Raw genomic sequence first — 25,629 nt, 5'->3', positions numbered from 1 at the left:
GACCAAAGGCAATGGCTTCGGTCTTCCCAATTGGAGGAAATTTCTGCTTATCCAGTACTGGATGTCGGACAAGCAGTTTGACAATTTAGAGACCATGGAAGAGTCAAGAGAGGTGGTGGTGAGGTAAAGCTGGGTGTTGTCAGCGTACATGTGGAAACTGATGCTCTGTTTTTGGATGATGTTGCTGAGGGGCAGCATGTAGATGAGGAATAGGAGGGGGCCAAAGATAAATCCTTGGGGGACACCAGAGGCAACTATGCAGGAGCAGTAAGAGAAGCCATTGCAGATGATTCTTTGGCTACAATTAGATCGATAAGAATGGAACCAGGCGAGTGTAGTCCCACCCAGCTGGATGACGGTGGAGAGGTATGGGAGGAGGATGGTGTGGTCAACCGTGTCAAAGGCTGCAGATGGGTCGAAGGGATAATTTACCTTTGTCACAGTCACATAGGATGTCATTTGTGACTTTGAGAGTCATTCCATTACTGTAGCAGCGGCGGATTCCTGATTTGGAGGAATTCAAATATGGAGTTCCGGGAAAAATGGTTATAGATTTGGGAGGTGACGGCATGTTCAAGAACTTTGGAGAGGAAAGGGAGGTTGGAGATGGGGCGGTAGTTTGCAAGGACAGAGGGGGCTAGGGTTTTTTTTGAGGAGAGGGGTGGTGACTGCAGATTTGAAGGAGAGGGGGACTACCCGAGGAGAGAGCACTGTTAACAATATCCACTAACATGGGAGCCAGGAAGAGAAGTTGGGTGGTCAACAGTTTAATGGGAATAGGGTTGAGGGAGCAGGAAATGGGTCTCGTGGACAAGATGAGCTCGGAGAGGGCATGAGGGGAGATCGGAGAGGAACTGGAGAAAGATGAGAGTTCAGGGCCAAGTGTGGGGGAAGTTTGGTCCAGTGGGCTGGGGGAAGTTTGGCCCAGTGGGCTAGCGGGAGGGAGGAAAGTGGCAGAGGCAGTTGATCGGATGGTCTCAATCTTAGTGACAAAGTCCATGAGCTCCTCGCACTTGTTGTTGGAGGTCAAGGTGGAGGAGATAGGGGAGAGGGGTTTAAGAAGATGGATTACAGTAGAGAAAAGAAGCTAGGGGGTTATCTTTGCATTCCAGAATGATACTGGAATAGTGAGCAGTTTTGGCAGATGAGAGCAGGACCCGATGGTGCCATATGTGGTCCAGCCATATCTGGTGGTGAATGGCGAAACCAGTTGTCGCCATATCCGTTCAAGTCTACGTCCCTTGGACTTAAGACAGTGGAAATGTGGGCTGTACCAGGGGGAACGGCCAGGGTGAGAGAGAGTAATGGTTTTAATGGGGACGAGGGCATCAAAGGTGGAGATGAGGGCATGGTTGAGCAGATCGGTAACTGCAGAAATGTCGTGGTGGCTGGACAGTAGGGCTTTTGAAAGTGCAGTTGTAAACGACAACAACTTGTATTTTTATAGCGCCTTTCACGTAATAAAATGTCCCAAGGTGCTTCACAGGAACATTGTCAAAAAAAACAAAATTTGACACCGAGCCATATATGGAGATGTTAGGGCAGATGACCAAAAGCTTGATCAAAGAGGTAGGTTTTAAGGAGCATCTTGCATAGAAAGATAGGAGCAGGAGTAGGCCACTTGGCCCCCCAAGCCCGATCCACCACTCAACGAGACCATGGCTGATCATCCAAATTCAGTACCCTGTCCCTGCTTTCTCCCCATATCCCTTGATCCCTTTAGCCTTAAGAAATATATCTAACTCCTTCTTGAATATATTTAATGAATTGGCCTCAACTGCCTTCTGTGGTAGAGAATTCCACAGGTTCACCACTCTCTGGGTGAAGAAATTCCTCCTCATCTCAGTCCTAAATGGCTTACCCCTTATCCTTAGACTGTGACCCCTAGTTCTGGACTCCCCCGCCATCGGGAACATCCTTCCTGCATCTAGTCTGTCTAGTCCTGTTAGAATTTTATAAGTTTCAATGAGATCCTCTCTCATTCTTCTAAACTCCAGCGAGTATAAGCCTAATCGACCCAATCTCTCTTCATACGTCATTCCTGTCATCCCAGGTATCTGTCTGCTAAATCTTCGCTGCACTCCCTCCATGACAAGAACATCCTTCCTCAGATAAGGCGACCAAAACTGCACACAATACTCCAGGTGTGGTCTCACCAAGGCCCTGTACAACTGCAGCAAGACATCCTTGCTCCTGTACTCGAATCCTCTCGCTATGAAGACCAACATACCATTTGCCTTCTTAACCGCCTGCTGCACCTGCATGCTTACTGTAGTGTATGTACCTTTAAGGGGAGAACTACGTTTTACAGCTCCTGTATACTGTAGTACTGGCAGTGACCACACCTGTATATAAACCCTGAGTAGGGATCTGGACAGTTAGTTTTAGAGTAACCCTCATCCAGTAAACACCTGTTGATTGTTCCCTGCAGTCTCTTGTCTAATTATTGAAGGACACACAACATCAAGATACACGGATCTAGCACTTACCTTCAGCGACTGGTACACAAGGACACCAGGTCTTGTTGCACTTCCCCTTTTCCCAATCTATTGCCGTTCAGATAATAATCTGCCTTCCTGTTTTTGCCACCAAAGTGGATAATGTAGTGTATGTGCTTTAAGTCAGAACTACTTTTTACAGCTCCTGTATACTGTAGTACCGGCAGTAACCACACTGGTATATAAGCTGTGCGCATGCCTCTGTACTCCAGTCTAGAGATTGCCCTTCTCCAGTAAAGACCTGTTATTTGTTTATGTAAAGCATCCGTGTAATTATTTATCCACTGAACCACGGATCTAACAGTGGCGACGAGTGTTGATGCGAATCTACCTGCAACATTAAACAAAAAAATATATAGTCGAGTCCAGGAACACGGGCGTCGACCGCGAGCAACTGCCCAGCAGTCAGGCAGAGATCCAACTTCACTGGGGAGGCTGTGGAGAGCCGGGCTTGGTTCCCCAGCCACAACGAGCAGTAAGAGACAGACGACAGGTCCAGAGCAGACCCTTCCCGAGCAGCGGCGGCAGAGAGAGAGAGAGCCGGGCAGCGTCGACAGGGTAAGAAAAAGGGTGAAGCGAGCAGGGCGCAGCCGGGGGTTGATCACCGAGCGGCGTCGAGGAAAAATACTGCAAAACTGGAGAGAGAGAGAGGGTAAGAAACAGCCGGGTTCTAGACTGAGCGGCGTCGACAAATATCAAGAGAAGAACGCGCAGAGCACAGCCAGGGATCACGGGCTGATCAGGGTCCGCGGGGCGAAGCAAGGGGAGACGCCATTGAGCCGCGGAGAGGAAGGAAGAGCACGGGAGACGCCATTTTGCGAAGCCGCAGCGGAGAAGACGGGCGAGCGCGGGAAGGAAGGAAGGCGCGGGAGACGCCATTTTGTGCCAGCGGAGAAGAAGGGGAAGCGCGGGAGGCGCCATTGGTGATAGTTAACGCACAACCAAGGATGCCGAAGAGTGGCAGTATCTCTACGTTCGACAATGAAGTCGAAGATTGGGCGACATGTGGAACATATTGAGGTGTACTGCAGGGCGAATGAAGTGCCAGATGCTAATAAAGCACTGGTTCTGTTAAATTCCATGGGTGCAAAAACTTATGGGTTACTGCGAAATCTAATAACCCCAGAGAAGCCGGTAAACAAGAATTTTGAAAGCATAGTAAATCCTACAGGACCACTTAAACCCCACACCGCTGCTGATAGCAGAACGATTTAAGTTCCATAAAAGGAACCAACACAAAGACGAAAGCAATGCTGAGTACCTAACGGAACTGCGAAAGCTATCGAAACACTGCCAGTTTGGAGCGGGACTAGCAGACACGTTAAGGGACAAGTTTGTGTGTGGGCTACAAAGTGAAGGAACCCAGAAACGGCTTCTATCAGAAAAGGATCTTACGCTGGACAAAGCTTTCAGTATGGCAGTATCACACGAAGCAGCCGCAAGGAGCGCTGCAGAGATACAACGCAAGAATATGGCACCAACGAAATGACCTATGGAACAGGGAAGTGCTATCGCTGCGGCAGAACAACACATGGCCAGAAAGATTGTTGGTTCAAGGACCAAGTGTGCAGACAGTGTGGGGAAGCAGGACACATAGCAAGAGTCTGCAGGTCTGGGAAGAAAACCAACAGTAAGAAATCTCCACAGGAGCAGTACAAAAAGGTACACCAGGTGATGGACAGTGGTTCAGACGAACAGAAAAGTGACACAGACTCCGGAAGCAAGGAGCTGGGTTGTCTGAAACTACATAATGTAAACAAAATGGAGGATCACCAGACTATCTGGGTTACACTCAAGATAGACGGAGTCCAAGTGGAAATGGAATTGGACACGGGTCAGCTCTAACAGTCATAAACCAAAGAGACTACAAGCAGCTATTTTGACACATACCCTTGAAAGCTACAGAGATTGTCTTGAAGACGTATACGGGGCAAAAAGTCTACCCCAAAGGAAAAATAAGGGTGAAAGTGACATATAAAGGCCAGAAATACCTAAAATGGATATATATGTATTGCCAAATGGAGGACCACCACTGCTAGGACGTGAATGGATCTGGAAGATACATTTAGATTGGCATTCCATACAGGCACTGAAGGTGGAGGCCAAAAAGGATGACGACGTCACACCTGGACGACTGTCAAAAATGCTAACTGACGCAAAAGAAGTGTTCCAGGAGGGACTAGGAACACTAAAAGGAATAACAGCAACAATTAAAATAGAGGATAATGCAAGCCCAAAGTTTCTGAAGGCCAGACCAGTGCCTTATGCGATCAGACCAGCGGTTGAAGCAGAGCTGGAAGGGTTGGAACGTTCAGGAGTACTGTCCAAAGTGGACTGGAGCGAGTGGGCTACACCCATCGTTCCTGTAATGAAGAGGTCATTGAGTAATACGCCTGGGGAACCAAAGAAGGTCCGCATCTGTGGGGATTTTAAGGTGACAGTGAACCCAGTCCTTCACGGTGCAATATCCGCTTCCACGAATTGAGGATATTTTCGCCTCGCTATCTGGTGGTAAACGCTTCACCAAAATTGATCTAGCCCAGGCGTACTTGCAAATGGAGGTAGAAGAAGCTTCAAAACATTACCTTACGATCAACACCCATAAAGGTCTCTATCAATACAACCGGCTGGTGTTTGGAGTAGCCTCGGCTCCGGCTATCTGGCAAAGGGCGATGGATCAGGTCCTGCAAGGGATTCCAGGGACCCAGTGTTATTTGGACGACATCTTGGTCACGGGCGAAAATGACGGTGATCACCTCGCTAACTTGGAGAAGGTGCTCGCCAGATTAAAGGAATATGGGCTACGAGCTAATCGCCACAAGTGCGAGTTTTTCCAGAAACAGATCTCGTATTGCGGCCACGTCATCGATGAAGAGGGGTTACATAAGTCCCCTGACAAGATTGAGGCAGTAGTCAAGGCTCCAGCACCGGAAAATGTGTCGCAACTGAGGTCGTTCCTCAGGCTGGTAAACTATTACCACAAGTTCTTACCAAATTTGTCTACGGTATTACACCTGCTGAACACCCTACTGCAAACAGGTACCATGGAAGTGGGATGACTAACGTAGACGAGCTTTCCAGAAGTGTAAAGAATTGATCACATCAAAAGAGGTGTTGGCCCATTTCAACCCAGCACTACCAATTCGTTTGGCATGTGATGCATCACCCTACGGCATTGGAGCGGTGCTGTCGCACAAATTCCCGGACGGTTTGGAGAGGCCAGTAGCCTTTGCGTCTCAGTCACTAACCTCAGCCGAGCGCAACTACGCCCAGATTGACAGGGAGGCCCTCAGCCTAGTATGGGGAGTAAAAAAATTCAACCACTATCTGCATGGGCAGAAGTTCACCTTGCTGACTGACCACCAACCACTTGTCTCCATCTTTAATCCTAAGAAGGGCGTGCCAATAATGATTGCACAGCGGTTACAAAGATGGTCCCTGTTTCTAGGGGTGAATCAATATGAAATAGAATATAAAGGCACAAGACAGCATGGGAACGCTGATGGGCTATCGTGCCTGCCACTGCCTAATGTGGAGGAAGCACCAGCAGTGGACCCTATCGAGATATTTTATTTGTCGATAATTGAACGATTGCCAGTAACAAACGCGGATATAGAGAAGGAGACCCGCAATGATCCGACGCTGTCACGGGTATATGAATTGACGGTGAGGGGATGGCCAACACATGGCGACTCACTGTTGCCAGCATTCTCATCCAGAAGAGAACAGCTGTCAGTATGCCAGGGGACAGTGATGTGTGGATCCAGAGTGGTGATTCCACCCAAGTTAAGGGAGAGAGTGCTAAATGAGCTACATGAAGGTCATCTGGGGGGAGTGAAAATGAAAAGCCTAGCTAGGGCTTATGTGTGGTGGCCGGGAATCGATCAACAAATCGAAGACCTAACTAAGAGCTGCTTAGGATGCCAGAAGGTCCAAAATGCACCACCACATGCCCCTCTACACCCATGGGAGTGGCCCTCCTCTCCATGGCAACGGGTGCACATTGATTTCGCTGGTCCATTCATGGACTCAATGTTCTTAATAGCAGTGGATGCTCTTTCAAAGTGGCCTGAGGTGATAAAGATGTCTTCAACCACTAGAGAAAACGATTGCAGTCCTACGGACCATATTTGCCAGAAACGGGTTGCCAGAGCAGATCTGCTCTGATAATGGACCACAGTTTGTGTCCGACGAGTTCCAAAAATTCATGAAAAGGAATGGGGTAAGGCATTACACATCCGCCCCGTATCATCCAGCCACCAATGGATTGGCTGAGAGGTTCGTACAAACCTTTAAGAAGGCGATAAAGGCCATGTGCGACGAGGAAATTCCACTACAGCATAAGATGGACAATTTCTTATTAGCCTACCGAAACGCGACACATGCAGTTACCAACCAGACCCCGGCCATGATGTTCTTTAACCGAAGGTTGAGATCTCGTCTGGACTTGCTCAGACCAAATGTGCGAAGAAATGTTGAGGACAAACAATTCCAGCACATCAACGAGAAGCCGACAAGGAGCTTCAATGTAGGGCAACCAGTCTTGGCCCGGGACTATCGAACAGAGAAGTGGCAACCCGGAACAATATGTACAAGGCAGGGGCCATTAATGTACACAGTGGATGTCGGGTGAACATTGTGAGACGCCACGTCGATCAGATCTTAGCATCACAGGAATGCGTCAACCCCATGTCTCGAGTACCTGGGGATGAACCCGACATACCGGTAGTATCTACTTCAGACCCAGTAGCAGTGGAACCCGATGAACTACCCGATGAAAGGGGGTCAGAATCGCCTCTGCACCAAGAACAAGAACCTCTGGAAAGGCGCTATCCCGAAAGGGTCAGGAAGCCGCCCCAAAGACTGAATCTATAAATGGACTTTTGTTATTGAATGTACATGTAAAAATGTAATTGTTATTTGAATATTAAGGGGGTATTAATCTAAAAAGGGAGGAATTGTGTATGTGCTTTAAGTCAGAACTACTTTTTACAGCTCCTGTATACTGTAGTACCGGCAGTAACCACACCGGTATATAAGCTGTGCGCATGCCTCTACTCCAGTCGAGAGATTGCCCTTCTCCAGTAAAGACCTGTTATTTGTTTATGTACAGCATCCGTGTAATTATTTATCCACTGAACCACGGATCTAACAGATAACCTCACATTTATCCACATTTGGCAGATGCAGTATAATCACCCAACCTGTCCAAACCATACTGGAGTTTCTTTGCATCCTCCTCACAGCACGTACGCCCACCCAGCTTTGTGTCATCTGCAAACTTGGAGATATTACATCTAGTTCCCTCATCTAGATCATTAATATATATTTGTGAATAACTGGGGTCCTAGCACTGATCCCTGCGGTACCCCACTAGTCACTGCCTGCCACTCGGAAAAAGACCCGTTTATTCCAACTCTTTGCTTCCTGTCTGCTAACCAGTTCTCTATCCAAGTCAGTACCTTACCCCCAATCCCATGTGCTTTAACTTTGCATGCTAATCCCTTATGCGGGACCTTATTGAAAGCCTTCTGAAAGTCCAAATACCCCACATCCACTGGTTCTCCCTTATCTATTCTACCAGTTACATCCTCAAAAAATTCCAGTAGATTAGTCGAGCATGATTTACCTTTTGTAAATCTATGTTGACTTTGTCCGATCCTGTCACTGTTTTCCATGTGCTCTGCTATTACATCTTTTATAATGGACTCTAGCATTTTCCCCACTACCGACGTCAGGCTTACCGGTCTATAATTCCCCGTTTTCTCTCTACCACCTTTTTTGAATAGTGGGGTTACGTTAGCTACCCTCCAATCCATGGGAACTGTTCCAGAGTCTATAGAATTTTGGAAGATGACCAGCAATGCATCTACTGTTTGAATGGCCACTTCCTTAAGTACCCTAGGATGTAGATTATCAGGTCCTGGGGATTTATCAGCCTTCAATCCCATCAATTTCCCTAACACCATTTCCCTACAAATACTGATTTCATTCAGTTCCTCCCTCTCATTACACCCTATGTTCCCTGACATCTCTGGGAGGTTATTTGTGTCCTCCTTTGTGAAGACAGAACCAAAGTATGTATTTAATTGGTCTTAAAGGAAGATAGCGAGGCAGAGAGATTTAGAGGGGGAATTCCAGATGAGGTAGGAAGCTCAATTTGTGATCAAATATGACACCAATGTTGCGAACAGACTTGGTCTGACTTAGACAGTTGCCAGGGAGAGGGATCGAATCAGTGGAAAGGGAATGGAGTTTGTGGCTTGAACCGAAGACTATGGCTTCGGTCTTCCTGTTATTTAATTGGAGGAAATTTCTACTCCTCCAGTGCTGGATGTCAGACGAGCAGTCTGAGACTACAGAGACGGTGGCGGGTTCGAGGGGTGGTGGCAAGGTAGAGCTGCGTATTATCAGCGTACATGTGAAAACTCATGTAAGTGAATTGGGAGAGAGATTTTTCTGGGCGCGGTCACAGAAGGAAGTAGTGTTGGGAGGGGGATCAGGGATGTGGGTGGAGAGCGATACAAAGAATTGATCAGAGGTTTATTGTAACATTTGTGCTACGCTTTGTGGTGCTGATCTACATGTGCCACTGAATATTTGTATATGATTATACTGTTCTTGTAATTTATGGTTCAATATATAAAAAATGTTGCCTTTTTAAGATTTCATTTGTGGAATCATAAAAATTACAGCACATGAGGGGGCCATTTGGAACTATAATCCTCTTTCCCATCTCCCTAGAAAATTCTCTGTTATAATGTAGTCTCTGCCATAATAATCACTTGTGGTGAAGCACCCCATGTTCTAACAAATCTCGTGTACTTTCCCCCTTCATTCTTCTCGCGATCCTCCATGTTATCAATCTATGTACTTGTAGGCACAGTGGCACCATTAAGTAGCTGATTCACTTCAAATTCCATTGTTTCTTGTGGCAATCATAACTGTCACCGAAGCCAGTATGTTGCCACTTCAACTTTCTTGGGGTCTACCACTTTTCAGGTTTGCCATCCCCTGACCACTCTCCTCCTTTACTACTTCTGTTGTCCTACTCAGTTGGTCTTAGGTATCCCATGGACCTTGCCCCTTTAGAGCCATAGATGTTTACTGCCTAGAAAGATGCTATTCGATCCATCATGTCCATGCCTGCTCTATCCTAGAGTAATACAAAACTAATCCCATTGCCCCACATTCGTCCCATTGTCCTCCATCTTCCTCTATCCAATTTTATAATAAACTTGCAATGTTAGCAACCACTCTCTGTGCCCGACTTGCAAGAATCTGTAGAATTGTTTGTGCAGCATTCCATGCTCCAACAACCCTCTGTGTACAGAAAGCTCTCCTAACTTTTCTCCTTGCTCCTTTTAGTCGTATAAAATTCATGGCCTCTTGTCAAGACTAGAGGAAATAATCTTTGCCTATTCACTCTATCAAAACCCTTCATAATTTTAAATAACCCTCCATTAAATCTCCTCTTGGCCTTCTCTGCTGCAATAAAAGTAAATAGAATTGCATGGAATTTACAGCACAGAAACCGGTCATTCAGCCCAACTGGTCTAGGCTGGTGTTTATGCTTCACGCAAGCCTCCTCTAACCCTCCTTTATCTCGCCCTATCGGCATTACCTCCTATTCCTTTCTCCCTCATGCTTCTCTAGCTTTCCCTTAAATGCATCTATGCTATTCATCCTCAACTACTCCATGTGGTAGCAAGTTCCACCTTCTCGTCACTCTCTGGTAGCCCTAGTGTGTCAAGTCTCTCATTTATAACTATAATAATCTCTCTCTCTTTTCACCCCTTAATTAAGGGGGGGTTTTCTTTTACGCTGCCCCATAGCTGGGGGGGACCATCAACACCCCATTACTGGGGTGTGATACTGCACTTCATCTTAGCCAAAAGGCCAAGAAGCGAAACTATAATCTCTCATTTCTAACATCATTCTGGAGATTTTCCGGTGTATGCTCTCAATGGTTTTAATCTCCTTTCCATGCCCAAAACTGCACACAGTACACTAACTGTGGCCAACCAATGTTTTGTGCAAATTGATCGTTATTTCCTTACTCTTGGAGGCGATGTTCTTTTCTGAGGCTACACTGGGTGCAGAAGGTTGTAGGGATGGATGCTGCCTGGAAGTGTTCAAAACAGCACAGTAACAATTTTTTTGCATGCATGTTTGTCCCATAATGCCCAAACTGAAATTGCAAAGTCAGTGAGAAACTGTAACCTTGTTACACTTTGCATAATCAGGGGCTCTTTGAAATGTGTGCTGCAATAATGATTTGTCATAATAAAAACAAACCTCAAATCATGCATATAATTTAATACAGTATTACCATTATATTTAGATTTTTTTATTATAATACAATCTGCTCTGAAAACATTCTCTAATATTTGCTCATGACCAATGGTCATTATTCATAGCAGAACAGAGTAAAATGTTGCAATATAGATGTAAACAACTCACCAAGATTATAATGCAATGGGCAATATTCTTAGATAAGGCACCACAATGAATTTGCCACACTGGTTCCCAATTCCATCACTGGTGACGAGGGTTAAAGGGAAAGAAACCTTGAAGCCTAGCCACTTGTATGTAAATATATTTTAATAGGAATGGGCATCTATGTAAAATTTACATTTTATATGGCAGTATAGTTATGTTTGAAACAGTTACTTTAACAAGATTATCATTTGCTTAGGGATAGTCCTAGTTACACTTATGCACCTAATCAATATAGCTTTTAGATGGGTCATTAATATTGAAAAATGGTAGGCAATGGTTATATCTCTGTAATCTGTGTGTGTCTGTCTATCTGTGTATATTTTTTGTGTACTGCTTTGATTGTTGTATGACAGTAGCGATACTCTCTTGTTTTAGTGCCAACAGTGTCCTCAACTGCACCATCAAAATTATGCCCACCTGCCTCTGAAGTTGGAATTCAGAAACCAATGATTGTACTGCCACCTCAGTCAAAAACAACTTCATTGCCAGCGCCTCCGCCCCCTGCTCTAATACCAGCAGGGCAGCCTGTTACAAAAGTAAGTGTTTCTATTTCTGAACAAAATTGTGATTTTTACAGTTCCCAGGCTTCCTAACAATTTATTTTGTATACTGGTCACTTCTGAAAACGACCAAATCTTTCAATATTTAGAATTTGTTCAACCTCCACATACAAATAGGATTTTCCACGTGACTGACCGAATGTTCGCTGCTATAGAATATGAAGGACCGGTTTGATTTACATTCCTGCACTCAATTTCTAATCTCTGGCAAACCGAGTACTAGCGAGTCTCCTTTGGCGAGCAGAGCAAGGAAGGGCAAATAGCACAAGGTAATCCTCCATGGGCAGAATCTTGTATATCTAGCAGCTGCCTAAAAGGGATAGGGTAAAGATATATGGGTATGCTGTCTCTGCATTTAAAAAAAAAAAAAAAAAAAAAAAAAAAAAAAAAAAAATTAATTCCTGGGATGTGGGCGTCGCTAGCAAGGTCAGCATTTATTGCCCATCCCTAATTGACCTTGAAGGTGGTGGTGAGCCGCCGCCTTGAACCGCTGCAGTCCGTGTGGTGAAGGTGCTCCCATAGAGCTGTTGGGGAGGGAGTTCCAGAATTTTGACCCAGTGACGATGAAGGAACAGCGATTTATTTCCAAGTCAGGATGGTGTGTGACTTGGAGGGGAACTTGGAGGTGGTGGTGTTTCCATGCACCTGCTGCCCTTGTCCTTTTAGGTGGTAGAGGTCGCGGGTTAAGGAGGTGCTGTCTAAGAAGCCTTGGTGAGTTGTTGCAGTGCATCTTGTAGATGGTACACACTGCAGCCATGATGGAGGGAGTGCCTGTTTAAGGTGGTGGATTGGGTGCTGATCAAGTGGGTTGCTTTGTCCTGGATGGTGTTGAGCTTCTTGTGGTGTTGGAGCTGTACTCATCCAGGCAAGTGGAGAGTATTCCATCACACTTCTTACTTGTGCCTATGGTGGAAAGGCTTTGGGGAGTCAGGAGGTGAGACACTTGCTGCAGAATGCCCAGCCTCTGACCTACTCTTGTAGCCATAGTATTTATGTGGCTGGTCCAGTCAATGGTAACCCCCAAGATGTTGATGGTCGGGGATTCGGCGATGGTCATGCTGCTGAATGTCAAGTGACGGTGGTTAGACTCGCGCTTGTTGGAGATAGTCATTGCCTGGCACTGTGGCGCGAATGTTACTTGCCATTTATCAACCCAAACCTGAATGTCCTCCAAGTCTTGCTGCATGCGGGCATGGACTGCTTCATTATCTGAGGAGTTATGAATGGAACTGAACACTGTGCAATCATCAGTGAACATCCCCACTTCTGACCTTCTGATGGAGGGAAGGTCATTGATGAAGCAGCTGTAGATAGTTGGGCCGAGGACACTGCTCTGAGGAACTCCTGCAGCAATATCCTGGGGCTGAGATGATTGACCTCCCACAACCATCTTCCTTTGTGCTAGGTATGACTCTAACCAGTGGAGAGTTTTCCCGACCTTTGACTTCAATTTTACTAGGGCTCCTTGATGACACATTTGGTCAAATGCTGCCTTGATGTCAAGGGCAGTCACTCTCCCCTCACCTCTGGAATTCAGTTATTTGGTCCATCTTTGGACCAAGGCTGTAATGAGGTCTGGAGTTGAGTGGTCCTGGTGGAACCCAAACTGAGCATCGGTGAGCACAGTCGACGATACCTTTGACCACTTTGCTGCTGATTGAGAGTAGGCTGATGGGTTGGTAATTGGCTGGTTCCGATTTGTCCTGCTTTTTGTGGACAGGACATACCTGGGCAGTTTTCCACATTGTCGAGTAGATGTCCGTGTTGTAGCTGTACTGGAACAGCTTGGCTAGAGGCACGGCTAGTTCTGGAGCACAAGTCTTCAGCACAACAGCCGGATGCTGTCAGGGCCCACAGCCTTTGCTGTATCCAGTGTGCTCAGCCGCTTCTTGATATCACGTGGAGTGAATCGAATTGACTGAAGACAGACGTCTGTGATGGTGGGGACCTCCGGAGGAGGCTGAGATGGATCATCCACTTGGCACTTCTGGCTAAAGATGGTTGCAAACGTTTCAGCCTTGTCTTTTGCACTCACGTGCTGGGCTCTGCCATCATTGAGGATGGGGATGTTCATGGAGCAGCCTCCTCCCGTTAGCTGTTTAATTGTCCACCACCATGCAGGACTGCAGAGCTTTGGTCTGGCCTGTTGATTGTGGGATCGCTTAGCTCTGTCTATAGCACACTGCTTCTGCTGTTTAGCATGCATGTAGTCCTGTGTTGCAGCTTCCCCAGGTTGGCACCTCATTTTTAGGTTCGCCTGATGCTGCTCCTGGCATACTCTTCTACACTCCTTATTGAACCAGGGTTGGTCCCCTGGTTTGATGGTAAGTGTAGAGTGAGGGATATGCTGGGCCATGAGGTTACAGATTGTGGTGGAATACAATTCTGCTGCTTCTGATGGCCCACAGCACCTCATGGATGCCCAGTTTTGAGCTGCTAGATCTGTTCTGAATCTATCCCATTTAGCACAGTGGTAGTGCCACACAGCACGATGGAGGGTGTCCTCCGTTTGAAGGTGGGACTTTGTCGCCAAGGACTATGCGGTGGTCACTGCTACCAATGCAGTCATGGACAGCTGCATCTGCAACAGGTGGCTTGGTGAGGATGAGGTCAAGTAGGTTTTTCCCCTCGTGTTGGTTCTCTCTCCACATGCCGCAGGCCCAGTCTGGCAGTGATGTCCTTCAGGGCTCGGTCAGTCGTGATGCTACCTAGCCACTTTTGGTGATGGACATTGAAGGCCCCACCCAGAGTACCTTCTGTGCCCTCAGTGCTTCTTCCAAGTGGTGTTCAACATGGAGGAGTACTGATTCATCAGCTGAGGGAGGGCAGTAGGTGGCATAGTGGTTAGCACTGTTGCCTCAGCGCCAGGGACCCGGGTTCAAATACGGCCTCGGGTGACTGCCTGTGTGGAGTTTGCACAGTCTCCCCATGTTTGCGTGGGTTTTCTCCGGGTGCTCCGGTTTCCTCCCACAGTCCAAAGATGTGCGGGTTAGGTTGATTGGCCATGACAAAAATTGGCCCTTAGTGTTAGGGGGGGGATTAAATACGTGGGGTTATGGGGATAGGGCTTGTGTGGGATGGCTGTCGGTGTAGGGACCGGGTGCTAGGGTTTGGATGATCAGCCATGATCTCGTTGAATGGCGGAGCAGGCTCGAAGGGCCGAATGGCCTACTCCTGCTCCTATTTTCTATGTAATCAGCAGGAGGTTTCCTTGCCCATGCTTGACCTGAAGCCGTGAGTGATCATGGGGCCCGTAGTCATTGTTGAGGATTCCCAGGGCCACTCCCTCCCGACTGTATACCACTGTGCCACCACCTTTGGTGGGTCTGTCCTGCCATTGGGACATGACATACCCAGGGATGGTGATGGAGGAGTCTGGGACATTGGCTGAACGGTATGATTCTGTGAGTATGACTAGGTCAGGCTGTTGCTTGACTAGTCTGGGACAGCTCTCCCAATTTTGGCACAAATTCCCAGATAGTCAGGAGGACTTTACAGGGTTGACTGGGCTGGGTGTGCCGTTGTGTCCGAAGCCAGTGCCTCGGTCGATTTTATTATTGTTTTTCGTAGCGGTTTGTTACAACTGAGTGGCTTGCTGGGCCATTTCAGAGGGCAGTTAAGAGTCAACCACATTGCTGTGGGTCTGGTGTCACGTATAGGCCAGACCAGGTAAGTCGTGAACCAGAAGGGTTTTTACGACAATCGATAGTTTCAGGTCACCATTATTGATGCACGTCTCTGGATTATTAGTCCAGGCCTCTGGATTACTAGCCCAGTAACATAACCACTATACTACCATTTCCGTATGCATCTCCTCTGCATTGGGAAGACTCCCATTGAAGAACAAGGGGAACCATAGATGCTTAACATTCTGATAGCTTGCATGTCTTCCCTTTTAATTGGAATGGAATGACCATAGTCATCTGCAATGCCCAGCTTCAATCAAAATAGATATGTCTGCTGCTCAGGGTAGTTATCACACTGCTCTTGAATAAATTTGAGGCAGCCAGGGTCTGACTCATTCAGCCTCTTATAATGTGAGCTTTGCCTGCCCTGCAGGGAATGAGGTGAGTTTCTTGTAGGGTGGTCATAGTTTAGCATCATTTTGTTTTTTCAGTGGCATGAGCCTCCCCTGGTGAGACCTAAACATTTTGGCCAAGTGTTTTTGTTTAGGCTGACTACCCACTAATCCCTCCTTTTGATCAGGGCACCAAATTATTTGATTCTTGAAATGCTAGGGTGGCTGGAACAAGATCTCAACCCTGGAAACTCCTGCTTGGGATTACTTGAATGTCTCGATCAGGGACGTTTACAGGATTTGTTATGCCCTACTGGAATTTTGCCAATGGAGTTTGAGCTGATTTGGGAAAGCAACTCTGGGTGATTACAGAGTAAATAATGGGGAGAAATCGAACCCTGGATTCTGTGAGTGAATAATATGGGCTTCAAATAATGCAAGTCATGAGTGCAGCTAGACTATTTTTATATGGATGCCTTATGCACCATAAGTTTAACTGACCAGAATTTTCCAGGGTGGTAGCGGGCGCGATCGGTGGCGTGTCAGGTGGGAAAGTTATTTTTGACAGCGGGTCGGGAACCCGCTGTCCTCTCTCCCACGCGCCTTTCCCCCCAGGCATGTCTGTCATCGCGGAGCCGACCTGACCGGCAGCGGTGGGCGACCCAATTGAGATGATTATCAGGTAGTTAACAGGCACTTAAGAGCCTTTTCTCACTTGCTTACTGGCCACGGGATTCACGCAGCTCGGGAACCACGTCTGTCAACCTGAAGCGGGAGTTCCATGGTTATTGCTTGACAGCATGAAATGTACAGTAAAAGCTCCCACCTGACAGTTGATCACTTTCCTCAAGTGTTTCCAGCAAAGTTTCCATCCAGTGACACCTCATTGGAAGAACTCTCTCACCATTGACAGAATGCTCCTGCCATCTGTTCCATCAACTTGGGTGCTGTTTATACTGTCTCACCTTAGTCCTCCAAATCGGACCACAATGAGCCCCAACACCAGCAGCACCACCAACCGTCTCCACAATCACCTGACACAAGGCATCAGCACCCGAGCACATTGCTGCCCGAGAGGCCAGGGATGGCCTTGTCATGGCCAGATTTATTTAACTTTACGCTGTACGCCCATATTACTGCCACATGATGCACCGGGTTGGCACCACCCCACACCAACACCATAAAGCATCCCTACAATGACCAAACCATTCCTTTCACACTCATCACCATTGCGGGGGGTACCGTTATGACTCGCCATTAACTGCAACTCACTATGCCACTTCCAAAGGTGCACACAAATCTGTCCAAGACTAGAAAGGGTTGCAAAAAAAGATTTTTATGTTTGACACCACATTAACAAAAACTTTACATAAACATTGGATAAAACACCCTAGTGGCTACCCTTGTGTGTTAGTTGGTATGATTGCACTAGGATGAGGGTGAGTGCGAGGGGTGGCTAGTGAAATGGGGATTTGATAATGTAGATAGAGAGGGATGGGTGGAGGTGCAAGGTAAGTTGTTGTGAGTAAGAATGTGCAGGAGTAGGGAAGGCAGAGTCATGGGGATTTGATGAGAGGCACAGCAGGATGAGGTTGAGTGTGACTTTGTACTAATGTTTCCTGATCTAATGCGATCATTGAAATGTTTGCGACACTGCACCCAGGTCCTCCTGACCACATCCCTGCTTGTGATCCCCTCTGCAATCTGCAACCAGGCTGTTTTGACTTCTTAGCGAGGTGTCTTCCGCCCATCAGGAGGGAAGAAGACCTCCCTTCGTGCTCTGACTCCCTCCATAAGCATATGGAGGAAGTCATCGAAGAACCTGGGTGCAGCCCTCTGCCTCTGTGCAGTCATTGTTGTTGAGTCTGTATGTCCCAGTTATGTTTAGGATCAATCACTGGACACAGAAAACAAGAATAACTTTTAACAGGTCTTTACTATTCGAAGGTCAGGGCTGAACTGCCCAGCAAATCCTTACACAACACTTATATACCGGTGTGGTCACCACCGGTATTACAGTATACAGCAGCCAAGAGAAAGTAGTACATCTCTTTTTAAGTAGTTCTCTTAAGGTGGAACAGGTTACATACACCACAATCCTCCCTTTTTAGCTTAACAGTTATATCCCCTTTTAACATAACATAATAACATATATACAACTTCATGCAAAACAGTTCAAAGATTCAGTCTCTGAGGAGGCCTCCTGATTCGAGTTGGATAACGCCTTTCAGGGGTCTCTGATTCTCGTCGTTGGGGTGACTCATCTAGTTGGTCTCTTATGGATTGGACGACATCATCAGGTACATTCACTTCTGAGGTAGATGCTTCAGGTTCACTAACTTCTTCCACGGTTGTCTCTGCCGTAACCATGGGTTCAACCCTTGTTCTCGATTCTACCAGTTGGTCAGCATGACGCCGTATTACATTTTCACCAATATCTACCGTGTACATCAGGGGTCCTTGTCTGGCCCGAATTGTTCCAGATTGCCATTTCTCGTTTTTATAGTCCCGGGCTAACACTGGTTGTCCTATTTCGAAACTCCGAGTGGTCTTGTTATTTATATGCTGGAACTGTTTGTTTTCAACTTCCCTCCGCACATTTGGTTTTAACAAGTCCAACCTGGACCGCAACCTCCTGTTATAGAACATCATGGCAGGACTTTGGTTTGTCACTGCATGAGTGGCGTTTCGATATGCCAGTAGGAATTTGTCCACCTTGTGTTGTAGTGGAATCTGATCTTCGCTCATGGCCTTTATTGCTTTTTTAAACGTTTGTACAAATCTCTCGGCCAACCCGTTTGTAGCCGGATGATATGGGGCAGAGGTATAATGTTTCACCCCATTCTTCTTCATGAATCTCTGGAATTCTTCTGACACGAACTGCGGTCCGTTGTCTGAACATATTTGTTCTGGCAATCCATTTCTCGCAAATATCGTTCTTAACACCGCGATCGTCTTTTCCGAGGTAGTGGTAGTCATCTTAATCACTTCTGGCCATTTAGAATGTGCGTCCACCGCAATTAAAAACATGGAGTCCATGAAAGGAGCAGCAAAGTCAATATGTACACGTTGCCGTGGGGTTGAAGGCCATTCCCATGGATGCAGCGGTGCAATCGGAGGTGCATTTTGCACTTTTTGGCACCCTGAGCAGCTTTTCGTCAGCTCCTCTATCTGTTGGTCGATACCCGGCCACCACACATAAGCCCTAGCAAGGCTTTTCATCTTGACTCCCCCCCCAGATGACCTTCATGCAGTTCCTTTAGAACTCTCTCTCTTAACTTAGGAGGAATAATCACCCTTGTTCCATACATCAATGTTCCTTGACAGACGGACAGCTGTTCTCGTCTTGCTGAGAATGCCGGTAACAGTGGATCACCATGTGCTGGCCATCCCTTCACTGTCACTTCGTAGACCCTGGACAGCGTCGGGTCGTTCCTGGTTTCTCTTTCAATACTTGCATTGGTGACTGGTAAACATTCGATGATGGTCGAGTGAAATAACTCAACAGGGTCAACCGTCGGTGCCTCCTCCTCTGTAGGTAGCGGCAGGCGCGACAGCCCATCAGCATTACCATGCTGCTTTGTACCTTTGAATTCTATCTGATATTGATGTGCCCCTAGGAAAAGGGACCATCTCTGGAGTCTCTGTGCTGTCATCACCGAAACACCCTTCTTAGGGTTAAAAATGGATACCAACGGCTGGTGGTCTGTCAGAAGCGTAAACTTTTGGCCCTGCAGGTAATGATTAAACTTCTTTACTCCCCACACAAGGCTGAGAGCCTCCCTATCTATCTGAGCATAGTTGCGCTCAGCGGAGGTCAATGATCTGGATGCGAACGCAACTGGCCTCTCCTGGCCATTTGGCAACTTGTGTGAGAGTACTGCCCCAATACCATATGGAGAAGCATCACAAGCCAAACGAATAGGCAGCGTTGGGTTGAAGTGAGCCAACACTTCCTCTGAGGTGATCAATGCCTTGCTTTCGCGAAAGGCCCTCTTACAGTCCTCGCTCCACTTCCATGGTACTCCCTTCTGCAAAAGAGCGTTCAGCGGGTGCAGCACCGTGGATAAATTTGGCAGAAACTTATGGTAATAGTTAATCAACCCTAGAAACGACCTCAATTGGGATACATTATCCGGAGCGGGAGCCTTCACAACAGCTTCGATCTTGTCAGGAGACTTATGAAGCCCCTCCTGGTCAATGACATGACCACAGTACGAGATCCGCTTCTGAAAGAATTCACATTTCTGGCGATTAACTCGAAGACCATATTCTTTCAATCTGGTGAGCACCAGTTCCAAGTTTGCAAGGTGTTCCTCGTCATCATCTCCTGTAATCAGAATATCGTCCAGGTAACATTGTGTACCTGGAATTCCCTGTAATACCTGCTCCATGGCCCTCTGCCAAATTGCTGGAGCCGATGCCACTCCAAAAACCAGTCTATTATACCGGTACAAGCCTCTATGCGTGTTGATCGTGAGATACTGGCGTGACTCTTCCTCAACTTCCATCTGTAAGTACGCCTGCGCCAGGTCTATCTTGGTGAAGTGTTTCCCACCAGACAACGAAGCGAAGATATCCTCAATCCGTGGAAGCGGATACTGCACCGTGTGAAGCACCGGATTAACAGTGATCTTGAAATCTCCACGGATGCGAACCTTCCCCGGTTCCCCCGGCTTGTTGCTCGATGAACGCTTCATGACTGGGACAATGGGCGTGGCTCACTCACTCCAGTCTACCTTAGACAGTACTCCTGAACGTTCTAGCCCTTCCAGCTCAGCTTCCACAGCAGGTCGTATTGCATAAGGTACCGGTCTGGCTTTGAAAAATTTCGGGTTTGCATGTTCTTCAACCTTGATGTTTGCCGTAATTCCTCTGTGTTCCCAGTCCCTGTTGGAACACTTCTTTAGCATCGTCCAATATTCTGGACAATCGTTTAGGTTTGACATCTTTTGTACCGGAATCTACTGTTAGTGCTTTTAAGGAATGCCAGTCCATATTTATTTTCCTAATCCACTCCCGCCCCAGTAGTGGTGGACCTCCCTCAGGTAGCACATATAAGTCCATTCCTCGGCTTTCTTTGCCCTTGTGGACCACCTTTACCTCTATCTTCCCGATGGGGTATACTCTTTGCCCCGTGTATGTTTTCAATACAATCTCCGTATCCCGTAGGGGAATATGTGGGAATAACCTTTTGTAATCTTCCTTATTCATGACCGTCAATGCCGATCCAGTGTCCAATTCCATCTTCACTTGGACTCCTGCTATCTGAAGTGTGACCCAAATTGTTTGGAGGTCTGCTTCCTTACCAACATTGTGTACTCTTAGACTACCTAGTTCATTACTGCTGGCGTCTGAATCTGACTTCTGTTCGTTCGAACTGTTCTCTGTCACCTTGTGTACCTTTTTGTACTTTTCCTGCGGTGACTTTTTGTTGCTGGTCTTCTTTCCTGACCGGCATACTTTAGCTATGTGACCAAGCCTGCCACATTTTCTGCATTCCTGATTTTTGAACCAGCACTGGTTCTGATCGTGCGTTGTCTTTTCACAACGATAACATTTTACTGTACTCAAGACCATTTGATTGGTGCAGAGTTCCGGTGACCATAGCTGCATTTCCGCAGTGCCTCTCGCTGCGGCTTCTTGCGATGCTGCAATAGTGACAGCTTTATCAAGCGTAAGATCATTCTCTTCAAGCAGTCGCTTTTGTGTTCCTTTTAACAATCCACACACACATTTATCTCTCAGCGCATCTGCTAGCCCTGTTCCAAACTGACAGTACTTCAATAGCTTACGTAGTTCAATTAAAAATTCAGCGTTGCTTTCGTCTTTCAACTGCGTTCTTCTGTAAAATTTAAATCGTTCCGCTATCATCAGCGGCGTGGGGTTTAAATGATTTTTCAGGACAGTAACAATATTCGCGAAGGTCTGATCCGCCGGTTTATTTGGTGATAGGTGCTTCAATAGCCCATATGTCTTCGCCCCCATTGAGCTTAATAAGGTTAATGCTTTCTCATCATCTGGTACCTTATTTGCTTTACAATAAACTTCCATGCGTTCTACATACGTGGTCCAATCTTCGATATCACTATCAAAGGTATTAATGCTCCCATGTTTAGGCATCCTTGCAAGTTTTAAAGTTTTTATTTTTCTCAAAATGGCGGCTTCCCGCGCTTGTCGTCTTCCCCCGCCTACTAAAATGGCGGCTTCCCGCGCTTGGCGGTCTTTCCCGCGCTCGTCTTCTTCCCCCGCCGACTACAATGGCGGATTCCCGCGTTTGCCTTCTTTCCCCGCTGGCTGCAATGGCGATTGCCTTGCTGCTGCCGTTTTCGCCTCCCCAGCGGTTCTCACTCCCCGACGCTGCTTTGCCTTGCAGCCCGGTCCTTTACACCGGCTGCATTTGAATTCTCCGCGGCTCTCGAGCCTTAAGCTGCCCCAGTCGCTGCGCCTCTCGGCCTCGATTGCAGCCCGGCCCTTTCTACCGCCCGTGGTCGAGCTCTCCACCCTTATTCCTCTGTTTTCCCTCCCCTACTCCACAGTCAACGCGGCCGACTTTCTGCTCGTGTCGCTGATCGGCTTGCCCACCACCGTGGTAGAAGGGATGATCACTGCCTGTCGCTGATGGAGGGCTTCGTGGTCAGAATTCTTTTTCTTTTTAACCCGGGTTCTCGATGCCTCCCGTGCGATGGTGCTCAGCAGGATGATGAGGGCGGATGCCTCTTCTCAACGCCCGTTTTGAGGACGAAGCTGCCTTGGATGTAATTTTGCCGCAGGGTAAGATCGGACTCGTCGCCACTGTTGAGTCTGTATGTCCCAGTTATGTTTTGGATCAATCACTGGACACAGACAACAAGAATAACTTTTAACAGGTCTTTACTATTCGAAGGTCAGGGCTGAACTGCCCAGCAAATCCTTACACAACACTTGTATACCGGTGTGGTCACCACCGGTATTACAGTATACAGCAGCCAAGAGAAAGTAGTACATCTCTTTTTAAGTAGTTCTCTTAAGGTGGAACAGGTTACATACACCACAATTGTCAGTGTTTGCAGCACTTCAATGCTGAAGTGCACTGACAACACTATGTTAGATTAAACATCAAAGGTCATGAGTGACGTCACCAGACCCGCTCCATCTCATTGGGCTGGGTAACGCACTGGTGGGCTTAATAGGCCCCATTAAGGTAAGTTCATTTTTAACAGCGGAATGGAGCCAGCAGCGGGGTCGGGACCCGACATGGCCACCGCCCACACCGGACCCACCAAGGTAAAGAAAATTCCGGCCTTTCTCTGTACCTCAACAAAATGCAAAACACGCTTATGAAACTTCCACTCAACAGTTGCACCTCTGCAAGTGGAAAAGATTTATCTTGTTTTATCCAGGTCGGTCGTTGATCTCTAGATGGCAGTTATGATTCATAATTGCAGCTGACCATTGGGGAATATTCATACTCATTATGTAGGACATTGCTGCTGCTAAATAATTTTTTTTGTAGTAGAAGTTTAATAATTTATTTTCCCCCATGAAAATGTGAAGTTTGATTTTTCTGGCTCCGACTCGAAACATGATGATGCCTTCCTTGGCCTGTTGGCTTGGTACATAAGAATTCTTGCATGGTGGCAGCGTGCTAACGAGTAGTTAATTGGTTTCACCTGAAATCTGCTGTTCAAGGAGATTTACGAGACAGTAGGTGTTCTAACAAAGAACTGTACAAATTAGAATACTTTGTCAAGCTATAAAGTGGACTGGTTTTAAATTGAAACACAATCCCGATCAAGTCTTGTAATTTTAGATGGTCTTGGCTGTTGAGGATATTCCCACACTAATGTTCAAAGAACTAATTGAAGCAGCAGGCTTCCGTGAATACCTTTGCTTGCCAGTTGTGCTTTGCTATGGATTTGAAGAGGCAATTAGAAATGTTTCTGCATAGAGAAAAGATTGAGACTGTTCGTAAGGTTAATAGATGTGGTTGATCTGTCAAAAAAGCTTGTTGCCGCCTGTTCTTATTTGTGTGTGTTTAATTTTTAAACTTCCTGCCTCCTTTTAACTTAGTGATTTTCTTTTGAAGGTAAAGAAAGGTGTCAAAAGGAAGGCAGATACTACTACACCCACCACTTCACTTTTCACTACCAGTAGTGAATCCTTGCCAATACTTACAGAACGAAAGCCGACAAAAATCTGTTCCTGGAGAGAAAGCAGTCAATTAATCAAGCCACCAAGAAAAGATCTACCAGATTCTCAACAGCATCAAGCTGGAAAGAAAGAAAAGTTGACGGAACATTTGCAATACTGTAATAATATTCTCAAAGAAATGTTTGCAAAGAAGCATGCAGCGTATGCTTGGCCTTTCTACAAGCCTGTGGATGCTGAAGCATTGGGACTTTATGATTACCGTGATATTATTAATCACCCCATGGACCTTAGTGCTGTGAAAGTAAGTTAACTTCATCGCCCCTCTGCCCCCCCCCTCCCCATCCAAAAATACTGAATAAAATCGGAAAGTAGTGGTTTATCAGCTATTTTGTGAGGTGGTCCATTTTCCATAAACTATGTTTTGATGTGTATTCTGTTGATCCAGGTTAAATATTTTTAAGTCACCTGTTTTGAAGCTGTCTACCATCTTTACACGAAGGTAGGTTGGTGCATTAACTAATGCCATCATAATATGGTCCCTTGGGGTTCTGGAGCATTTGTGTTGTCTCGATTTGGGTGCGCTATTTTCTTTTACATCTGGGAACTTTGTGGAAAAGAGGCTAGTTATGAAATAGTGATGGCGCCAATGTGACAGACAAGGAACCCTTGAGAAGCTGGAACAATGGTTGTAAAGAGAAAAACAGAAACACGAGGTGGGAAAGTTCCAAGGGAGATGATTAACCTAAATTGCAAAGAAATACTGTAGCAAGAGTGAGAAGGACAAAGTAAGCAATGAGGTGGAGTATATAGCGTAAAAAGGCATAGGCTCTTAAGAATTGTTCCATCGTTGGCAAGTGATAGCTGTAAATCATATGTAGTCTGAAGTGCTCTCCAATATTGAAAATTTTGTTCTGACTTGCTTTAAGTTCGCGGTACTTGATTGTTACCATTCCTACTCTATTCTCAACCTTGCTCTGTTCCACAAAATTTAGTAGAATATTTCCCACCTATTACTTTTTTTGCCTATTATCCACTAATGTGTCAAAGAAGACAAATGGGTATTGTGCCATTGGCTATTCTTTCTCTGCAACCTCCAGACACCACTGGAGTGAAGCTGCACTTCAGTACCACTCTGCTAGTGAAAGGTCACGTAAGACAATGTCTTTTTTAAGGGTGCATTTATATGTCTGCTCCTTGTTCCAGCCAGGTATACTTCCTGGCTCCAACTGGAATTTTCCTGCCCTGGAGAGAGCTCTGTGCATGGTAATGGTTAAAGCTTAAATGTTTTAAGTGAGAGTGACAGCATCCTAGCCAGTATTTAAACGAACTTCTCCGAACCTATAAAAGTGCTCAGGATATTCTAATCCACCAACTTTCTTTTATTTAAAAGCGAAACAGGTTTGACACAGCACTGAAGTTGTATTCCATGTGATGTCAAGCCCACGCAATGTGACCCTGCCTCGTTCAGGGGGGTCCTGTACCACTAGGATCCAAAGCTTGGTTGGGCCCTGGTTTTAAAATTATACTGCAACTTTAACATTGCTGCCATGTGGAAACTGCTTCAAAGTGATTCTGAAGTTGCAGCATAAACACACGGGTGTTTTGAGTGCTGTGATGTCCGATATCAAGGAACAATGCGGTAATATTTGGGGTGCCACACTTCATGCACCCTTGCTGTTGAGACATTCAGGCTTCTTGCCATTTTCAGCTGATGACATTTGTGTCATTTACTGTTCCATCAATACTGACCAGGCCTCTTGGATCACCAAACTTTTCAGAATTTTTTGTGTGTGTGTGTGTGTCTGGAAGCTTCAAATACTGGTATGAAGTGCAGTTGCAACCATTGGCTTTGTTGTCTCTACAACAAATGCCATGTAGCTCTGTGCAAAATATTTTTGATTTCTCCACCAAGACATAT

The 25,629-nt window shown here is 46.4% G+C and overlaps 1 protein-coding gene across 8 annotated transcripts in view; it reads left to right on the top strand.

Annotated features, from left to right (window-relative positions):
• Positions 1 to 25,629, top strand: part of LOC147122334 (bromodomain-containing protein 3-like) — a 215,899-nt gene that overhangs the window by 81,738 nt on the left and 108,532 nt on the right. For all 8 annotated transcript variants that reach the window (XM_085983350.1, XM_085983352.1, XM_085983351.1 and 5 more), the window contains 2 exons: positions 11,376 to 11,536; positions 23,647 to 24,012. In XM_085983350.1, the coding sequence (XP_085839476.1) occupies positions 11,376 to 11,536; positions 23,647 to 24,012 (527 nt within the window). The remainder of the gene's footprint in view (positions 1 to 11,375; positions 11,537 to 23,646; positions 24,013 to 25,629) is intronic.

Source organism: Somniosus microcephalus, chromosome 3 (genome assembly GCF_052327205.1).
Source record: "Somniosus microcephalus isolate GS21.2 chromosome 3, FLI_Smic_1.0, whole genome shotgun sequence".
NCBI classification, from domain to species: Eukaryota; Metazoa; Chordata; class Chondrichthyes; order Squaliformes; family Somniosidae; genus Somniosus; species Somniosus microcephalus.
The sequence above is the reverse complement of the archived record's forward strand: the minus strand, read 5'-3'. Positions and strand labels throughout refer to the sequence as shown.